General features: G+C 49.1%; 1 protein-coding gene across 1 annotated transcript in view; it reads left to right on the top strand.

Annotated features, from left to right (window-relative positions):
- Positions 1 to 561: 561 nt before the first annotated feature.
- CLSTN2 (calsyntenin 2) overlaps positions 562 to 9,547 on the top strand; it is a 646,459-nt gene continuing 637,473 nt past the window's right edge. The window contains exon 1 of the mRNA XM_008008915.3: positions 562 to 899. Coding sequence (XP_008007106.3) covers positions 791 to 899 — 109 coding nt within the window. The 5' untranslated portion in view covers positions 562 to 790. The remainder of the gene's footprint in view (positions 900 to 9,547) is intronic.

Below are 9,547 nucleotides of genomic sequence, written 5' to 3'. Positions count from 1 at the left end.
AGCCGCAGCTGCCCCTGCTTCTCGCAGATGACGCGGAGCCCGGCCATTGCCATCCAGGTCCAAGGCTGTCTACTCTGCCCGACAACCCCTAGCACCACTAGGCGCTGCTCTAGTGTGCGCCTGGCGCCCTCCCCAGACCAGTCGACGTAGAGCGCCCAGAGACCCAGCCAAGGGCAAGACCCTTAGCGACGCCAGCCAGTCCTCTCCGCCCAGATATCAGTTCAAAGGGCATGGCAGGACAGTGTCCCCTGAACCACCCCCGACGACCCTCAGGCCTCGGGTGACCTCTTTCTGGGGGAGCCCTCCATTCCTTGCGGCAGCTTTTCGGAGAGCCGGAGTGGAGGCTCCGGGCTGGAGGGCTCCCCGCAGCCGCCCACCAGCGTCCTCTGGGGGCCCAGTCCCGACTGGGGCAGGAGGACCTGGACAGCACCCCGGAGCGTGGAGATGGCTGAGGAAAGTTGGGGGTCGGGGCCTTGGGGCTGGGAGCGCCGAACCCGGCGCCGGTGCCCGCGTTCATGAATATGCACGAGCCACCTCCCTCCCTCCGTGACGTCACGGGCCGTCCCGGGGTGAGCGCCGGAGCCGCTCCGGGTCCGCGCCAGTGAGCGCTGCTGCTGCCGGCGAGCTAGCGGCGCGGCGGCGGGAACCGGAGGCCGAGCGCGGCGGCGGCGGCGCTAGAAGCGCACCCATCGGGCACGGCGAGGCGGCCCACGGCGCGGCAGGCACCGGCAGGCGAGAGCCGGCGCGGACAGTAGGCGGCGGCTGCAGCTCGTTGGCGGCGACTGCGAAGATGCTGTCTGGGCTGCTGTACTGGGTGCCGCTCCTGCTGGCGCTGGGCGTGGGGAGCGGCAGCGGCGGTGGCGGGGACAGCCGGCAGCGCCGCCTCCTCGCGGCTAAAGGTGGGTGCTGGGGAAGTTTGCTCTTCTCCCAGGAGGGAGGCAGGGCAGGCTTGAGGGTGAAAGCGGCAAGGACTTGGGCTCACGCTGGATTTGCTCACCCTCCCTTGCCGCAGCTTTTGTGGCCTCTGTGCGCCCTGAATCCCCGAAGTCAGGTCCATGCGCCGCGGACCAGAGAGGTCCACCCGCGGACGCCGGCCCAACCCCTGGGCGGGGTCCGGGGGCCAAGCAGAAGGCGAGGTCTGGGGAGTACGGACAACTTTGAGGGCTGTCTGTGCCGGGATGGGAGCGCAGTGGGTGAGTTTCGAGCTCTGGTCCAGGGACAGCTCGAGCAGGGCGCTGGCGCGCCGCGGGGACAAGCAGGTGTCTGCTCCTGCCTGGCAGGGTGGGGGGTGGCGGGGAGGGAAGGATCAGCGGCGGTGCTTTCAAGTAGGGAGCCGATCTGTGACTTGTCTGCCACCTCCCAGCTCGGGAATGGAGTGGAAACTTGTAGGCTCCAAGGAAGGCCCCGCTGACACTCCTCAGGCTCCCCCAGGGCGGTTCTGGCTCCCCGGGGAACGCGTGCCCTCCGGGTGGGCGGCGGGGTCCGGAAGAAGCGCGGGATGTCAGGCTCCCCGCTACCGCTCCTACTTCGCTCTGGCTCCCGAGGACCGAGGAGCCTAACCTGGCACCACTCCCCTGCCCACCCTGTTCCTTTGAAGAGCTTGACCTCCCGCCCGGAAGGAAGCTAGATCCAAGCGAACGCCTGACTCGGTCAGGCGAGCCTGGAAGCCGGCGAACCCCGGACTTCGACAGCTGCCTGGGAGCGCCGGGAGCCCTGGGGTGGGGGCCGTGTCTGAAACAGGAGGTCACGTGCTTGCAGGGGGTGGGGAGGGGAGGAAAGAGCAGAGCTGATGGGGAACAGTGGTGTGCTCAGGAAAGGCTGTGGCAGATCCTAGCTGGGGCTCGCAGCTTAGGGATAACTTGTTGATTCTCTGCGCTGTTCATAAGTAGGGCGTGCGTTTGGTTTGTGGGCTGTGGCCAGATCCGCCAGGTGACAATGAGGGAGTACTTCGTCCCCAAATCCTGCCTGGCAATCGTCAGAGGGCGGAGGGGTTTGCGCCTGTCAGAAAGTAAATTCCCTGTTAGAGACAGCCTGATTCGGACGCTGGCTTTGAACTACAGTTGTCCACCAGCTTACGGGAGGGAATGCCTATCAGGCTGCAATACTCTTGGAGGTTGGGGAGAGCTGGAGGCAGGCAGTTCGCCTTGTCTGGCCTTAGGAACTGGCCCTCCAATAACTTAGGTGTGATACATTTGAGAAGAACATGGGAGATTATGTTTATCGGTAATTTTAAAATCTTTTGGTGTCATCTTTTGAAAATATTTTATAAGCAGCCATTCTATTTCTTTTCAGCATTTTTTTTTTTGTATATCCTTGACAGGCAGTTTCTATTTTTAGAAATGAGAAATTTCATGAGAGAAAAACTCGTTATGAAAATATCTCAGAGTGCGGTAAAGAAGTGGCTGATATGAAGGGATCAAGCTGAGAGACTGTTGTTTTGGTGAAGACAAGAATAAAACAACAATGAACTTCCAAACATTTCCCCCTCCTTTCCCAATATAGACACTTTGTTAAACAGACAAATTACTTTTTTGGGGTCTGGGGGGCGGAGATTTCCCATCACTTTGTAGCACAGTAACTGATATAAGCAGATGTCTGCAAACGGAAGTTTGAAGGAGGGTGAAGAGCACACAGCAAGTGCAGAACAGGGAAGAAATCATTTGGGAAGGGGATCTGGTGTAAGTAGTAATAATGCGCGGCTGAGTTCGCAGGTCAGACTGGGAAACTTCATAGAGGTAAGCGAGAAAGAGAAGGAGAGAGATAAAAAAGAAAAAAAAAAAAACAAACCCCAGACTTTCAATGATTCACCTTATGTGGATAATTATGTGCATTTTAACCAACATCCGACTTAGAACATATTCATGTCTTGGTTAAAACTAGGCATTTGTCAGGTCGGGCATGGTGGCTCGTGCCTGTAATCCCAGCACTTTGGGAGGCCGAGGCAGGCAGATCACCTGAGGTTAGGAGTTCGAGATCAGCCTGACCAACATGGAGAAACCCTATCTCTACTAAAAGAAAAAAAAAATTAGCTGGGTGTAGTGGCACACACCTGTAATCCCAGCTACTCAGGAGGCTGAAGCAGGAGAATCACTTAAACCTGGGAAGCAGAGGTTTCAGTGAGCCGAGATCGTGCCATTACACTCCAGCCTGGGCAACAAGAGTGATACTCCGTCTCAAAAACAAACAAACAAACAAACAACTAGACGTTTGTCTTTCCGGGGTAAAACATTTATTGGCCCTGCAGATTGAGAGTTAACTGTCTGAATTCCCCTTGTTCTCGCTTCTTTCCCCCTCCAACCACTGGGGGGCTGCAAAGAGCTCTATTTGCTGCTGCTTTTTTTTTTTTTTTTTCTTTTTTCTTTTTTTTTTCCAAGACGTGTAATATTTGATTACAACAGAGGCATTTATTATGACACTTTAGTTAGTATTTACAGGACTGACTTTCCTTATTACAATGCACTTGTATTTTATGTTTCCAAATCATATGATCTCTGAAGAATGCTTGAAATAACAAAGCTGTATGTTTTATGTATAATGCACCCTGCCTCTGACTTTGCCATTTTTAAGGTTCATACCATTGTTATTCCCATCATACACACAAAAAAAAAATCAGGAAGGCATGTGAAGATTGAACAAAAAAATAGATTCTTCTTTCATACAGTTCTGTATTCATATGTAGAAAAACATTGGGAGTCTGGAGTCAAGCTTTCTCACAGAGTTGAATGCACCCTCCAAACAACTGTCTGGAAGCATGTGCTCCCAGCTTCAGGCTGGTGTAAGATGTTGTGTCTGTGGTACACAGCTTGTTCTGCCTTTGTGCTTCTTGCTTCTTGCTTTCGGGACTCGAGCAGTTAATCCCTGACAACTACAGAATCACTGTACTTTCAGTGTAGATATATTTCCAGTTTCAGAACTCATACAGTGGCCAGCCAATTGTAACTCCTTCCCTTCACCTTTACATATTTTGGCTATTCAGAAAAGATAAATACTTCTTGGATTCCGTGAAGAGACCAGATCACATGTGCATGTTCTGTGAGTAAAGCTGGTAAGGTATTGTGGACCCAAAGAGTTTCTGGAGGCAGCGAAAGACATGTCTTATCCAAGGGAAAGAACACAGTGCAATCTAGACAATACCTCAGTGTTTGTGCTCAATTTGGCAAAATGTCAGTGGTCCTAAGACCTCAAGGACTTGGTACACAGTCCTTTTTAAGTTCCCAACATCTAGGCATAGAGGTCATTTGGAACAATACTCAAGTATAGACCATCAATTGTTATAGTGCCCGTCTTGTGTGCTGAGAGCCTGACTCAGTGCTCTGGAAGTTTCTGTGCTGGTAGCAGAGGGCCACCCCCCACCCCTCCCACCCCTACCTTTCTTTGAGGAGCTTCTGTTTTAGTTGGAGAGGGAAGATTTTTATGTGAAAATTTTAAGAGAGTGGCTGCAGAGAGAATTTGTCCAAAGTATAGTACTGACTGTGATAGAGACACAGGCAAAGGAGATGGGAGTGCAGAGACAAGGTTTACAAAAACAGCATGTGGTAATAGGTAAGGAGGAGGATGGAGCAGAATAACAACAGTGTGGTGTATCTGTAGTAATTTCAGTGTATGGAGTCCCTCTTTAGTATGTAACAGGCACTGTTGCTAATCCTGTTACATGGGCAATCTCTAACTCTTACAACACATGCAGAGCCAGTGTTAGCCCATTTCACAGATGCAGAAACAAATTCTATGACACGGTAAATGACTTGCCAAGACCTCCAGCTAGAGGGGGTGGCACTGGGATGAGAATAAAATGGTCACTATACCCAGTACCGCCTGTTTGTCAGACAGTCTTCCCAGTGGTTTTGAAAGCCGGTCTAGGGACCACAAGGAAGCTGAGCTGTTTGTATCTCAGAGTTACCCAGGAGCCCTTGTGGCCTCACCCACAGAAGAGCACAGTATGAGTGTCTAAGGCTGTTTAAAAGGGCATGCAGGTGAGGTGAGGGAAATGGACCTTGCTTTCACCATGGAGACAAGTGTTCTTGCTCAGAGCAGTCACCTCGTTCTGTCTCCCACAGATTCAAAAACCATCCTTGAATATTCCAGATTGCACACTGCATAACTTCCTACAGGGGCAAAGGTAGTATGGAATTTTTATGGTGGCTTGTTCTAAATCATCTCTGGGTAAGTAGCAGGTGTCTTGTAGTGGTATAACAGAGTCATTTTTCCAACTGAAGCACAAATGCTAAAAAGCCCTCAGCAATGCATCAGAAAGTGTACTCTGACCTGCTGCCATCCTGAAACGCCTGTGGTTCTTGGACCGAAATGTACCCTTTACCTCTCTTGCACTCTCTGGGCAGCAGGCTACTAAGTCACCTTCCTCAGCCCAATTTTCACTGTTACTCAAGACTTGGCCTTCCATAAGGAACCTTCCTAGGCTGGTTACTTTTGAGTGACTTGCCTCTCTTTCCTGCATGCCTGTGTTTCCTTGTCTGACTCTAGTCCTCAGGGCTCAGAGACCAGTGCTAGAGGCTCATCCTGACTCTCCTGATATCTCCAGAGCCTGGCCTCAAGATATGAGATGAGCAGTACACAGTGATTTGCTTGGTGAACACACCTGTTTGTAATCCCTAGTGCTGTCATTTCTTGACGTAGACATTTTACATGTTTTCCTCTCTCCTGTATAAAGTAAAATTTGGGCATATGGCCAGAAAAACTTGAGTCCCATACCTGGCCCACTACTTCCTAGTTAGATGATCTTGGACAACTTGAGCCTCAGTTTCCTCATCTCTAAAATGGGGAGACAGAGATCTACCTTGTAAAATGGTTGTCAGGATAGTGCTTAGAGAACACATAGCCCGGTTTGGGGCATGTAAAAGGCATAAATATACAATGACTAATTATTGATCACTTCTTCAGTTGTTTTAGTATCTGAGATTTGGTGAATTTTTTTTTCTGATCACTTAGAAATCCAATAGCTTTTTTCATATCTTTTCTCAGCTCAAACTGTTATCTCTGTTTCTCAATCTCTCTCTGCCTCTCTCTCCTTGTGCGGATATATACCTGTGTGTAAATATCATATATAAATGTAAATGCACATGCATACACATGCATTTGGCTTGACTTGTTTGTAAAAAGACACACTTTTTTTTTCACTAGTCTATGGATATCTTTGAAGCCAGGGCTCCATTTCATTCATCTCAAAAGCACTGGCACTTAGTGCAGGGCCAGCTCAGAGTAAAGGTCAGCAATATTTGCTATATAAGTAAATAAACAAGCATATCTCCATGTGTCAGTGCCAGAGGTGTGGGAGGTTCTGGTCTCTGGAGGGGAGCTTATGTGGTGTGATCTGGGTTGCAAGGAAAGATCCCCTGCCCAGTTCATACTTTCCTCCAAGCCCTGCTAGCCAAGAAAACAGAAAGGCATAGGTTTTAAAGGTATTGACAAGCTTTGTGATAATATTTGTTTATATGGAATGGGGTAACTGAAGCTATGATACTCAAATAACAGCTTGAAACAGATTATTGTTTTATTAGTTATTATCTAACCCACCACTAAGTGGACCCTGTGGAAATGGTTCCCTGGGAAAGACAGATTTCGAGGATAGACCATGGGGAGGCCTGAGCTGGGGAAGAGCACTGAGCTGAAGATCCTGGCACTGTGTAGGACAGAGGATCATACTCTGAGATTTGGGAAAGAAACAGGCAGGAGGGAGTACTGGTCAGAGGAGAATGGTTAGAATGAGAGTTAGCCCTTCCAGACATGCACTAGGTCCTGTTGTCTAGCTTTTCAGCCAATTACTATTTCTCAACCTCCTGTTATTCTCTGTGAGGGGAATAAAAGGATAAAAGCAAGTTCCAATTATCAAAGAGTTCACACTCTGTCTAGGGCAAACATTGCACATCACACATCACACAAACTATTGCAGAACTTGGTGACTTATGGGGAAATGGTAAATTGTGCATCACAGACGCCCAAAAACCTTGCAGGAAAGGAAGAAGTTGGCAAGAATAGAGGTCAGGAAAGATTTATGCAGAAAGTGAAAGGGATGTTGATGGGTGGGTAAGGCATTGGGAAGCATATGTCGGGGGGCAGGGGTTTGCACTGGGCAGGTAAATACAAGGTGGTAAGAGTGATTGGCACACAGGCATGAGTGAAGAGGGAGCTCAGCCAGGTCAAATATTATTTCTGCATACAGATTCCAGAGCTAATAAAACAGTGAATGTTTATTGAGTACGTGCTATGTGCCAAGCGCTACCTTGAAGCACTTCATATATGTCCATTGGTTTGATTCTCGTACCAACCCTATGAAGGAGGTAAACCTACAATCTCATTTTTACAGAGGAGTAAACTGAGTCACTGAGAAGTGAGGTAACTTGCCCAAAGTCTCACAGCTCAGAGGTGGTGAAACTGAGGTTACAAACTCAGAATAGACGGGTAGGCATGGGTTCCCCTCTTCACACAGACTTACCTATTCAGAATGATGTGATGTCTGCTTAAGGAAGGCTCTGAGTGAGGTCAGCGAGGCTCTGCTGCCCTGGAAGGCATTGCCTTGATGTCCAAGAATATTTGTTTGGATTTTACTTCAAAATTGCTGAAGGAGTTGGTTTCCCTGAAAACCTCACTCTCTGACTCACTTCTCCAAGTGAGCAATACCTGTTTCTTCTCATCCAGACAGCTTGAAGCCCTCCTCACCTCCTGTCATGCTTGGCCTCAAGCCGCGGAGGCAGCCATCTGCACTGTATAGTCCCAGATGTGTTTGCAGGGGTCTCCTGTACCAGAAAGACTATCCCAGCTGGCTGGCCTTTGTACTGACAGGTTTCCTGATACAGTCATTCATTTGGGTTAAATATTGCCCTCTTCTGACTCCATTTTAGGCCAGGATACACACTTTTAAACATATTAGATGGCTAGATACCAAAGTGGATAAGAAGGGGATGTTGAGAAGTGTGCATGGCAAGGGTGGGAGGACATCATATAGGAGTAGCAGATGCCAGACTGTTGATCGGGCTGCCTTTTCTTCTACTGTCATGGCAGGATTTTCTATATGGCCATTGTATTGTTCTCAGATACTCCTCTTACAGATTGGTAAATGTACATTACAGGGCATATAGCAGCAGATCCGGAATCAGGACAAGGGGTCAGACTGTGCAGTTGATTGCAATCCAGCACCAGGGAGCCAGTGTGGTGAGCTAGGTGACATTTTGGAACATGGCCACTTGAAGCCCATTTCTTTCACTACTGAGCAGTTTTCTAACTCTAAGGACAGGCAACTTATCTCCAATACTTTCTCAGGATCTTGCTTGTCCCCAGCTCAAGACCGTCTACTCACATCAGTCCTCCCCAGAGATTGGCCAGAGATGCCCCTGATCAATACTTTTTTCCCTAGCTCACTTTGAGCCTCCTACCCCACCCAAGGCTCAAACAGTATCTGTTTCCTTTAGGATGCTGCAGCCCCATATGTCCCAACCCAAGCTCTCATTTTTCCTCCAAGAATCTACTGCTTCTGCTGTGGCCTCTGTTTGGGTGAAAGGTACATCCTCCATACATTCACCCAAGCCAGAGCCCCCAGGAGTCCTCCAGCATGCTTGTCTCTCCACAAATATCACAGCCTATCCTTCCTCATGTCCAGTTGATTCTATCATCACCATCTAGAACTTCTCCTCAGTTCCCATTGCTTCTGCCTTGTTTAGCATGTTGTGCAAATGAAAGCACTAGACTCTAATTTTGACCCCCTCTCCAACTCTCCCATTACACTGCTATCAAGGTGGCAGCATGTATGCCACTCCCACCAGGCCTGCAAGAAACTCCATCTCAGTCATGAATTTTATCCTTCACCCTCCATGCTAAGGTCTGTAAGGTTTTTGAGAATAGCTTAACACTCTGGAATTGCCTCAGATTTCCCTCCCTCACAGGTTATTACTGCATGTGATGCCCCTTGTCTAAACAGCATGGTGCCTTGAGATCCTGGGGTGTCTGCTTCCACAGGCACCAGCCTACCACCAGCATCTAGAATCTAATATTCATGCCACATTCTGTAGCCACTTCCTCAGGAGTGCTACCACCATCTGGGGATGGGAGCTGTAACAGGCTACCAGTTCCCATCCCAGAGGAAATCAGCTCGTCTCAGTTTTAGGGTGGGTGCACCAAAGCCACCCACCACCAACCTCTCCCATCCCTACCATAACCTCAGTTAGGGGCTCAGGCATTCACAGAACAAAGGCCAGGACTGGAGGTATCTTCAGAGAACTTCTGCCTTCACCCTTGCTACCCAAACCTCCTTCTTAGAACAGGCAACCATACTCCTTCTGACAAACCTCTCCAGGGAAGCCCCAGACCTCCCAAAATAGATCCCAAACTCTCCAGCCTGGCATAAATGTCTACTGATTTTGCCCATCTGGCCTTCTCTCCTGTCAGTGAGCTTTCTAGAAATTTCCAAATAGTTGATGCTTTCATCTTTCAAGAACTTACTAGGCACCAAGCACTATTCTGAGTACTTTATAAATATTAACTCATTCAGCCCTCCTAACCACCAAGTGAGATGTGAACTCTTATTATCCTCATTTTACAG

Source organism: Chlorocebus sabaeus, chromosome 15, assembly GCF_047675955.1.
Source record: "Chlorocebus sabaeus isolate Y175 chromosome 15, mChlSab1.0.hap1, whole genome shotgun sequence".
Classification (NCBI taxonomy): Eukaryota; Metazoa; Chordata; class Mammalia; order Primates; family Cercopithecidae; genus Chlorocebus; species Chlorocebus sabaeus.
This window is presented reverse-complemented; position numbering and strand designations above follow the sequence as displayed.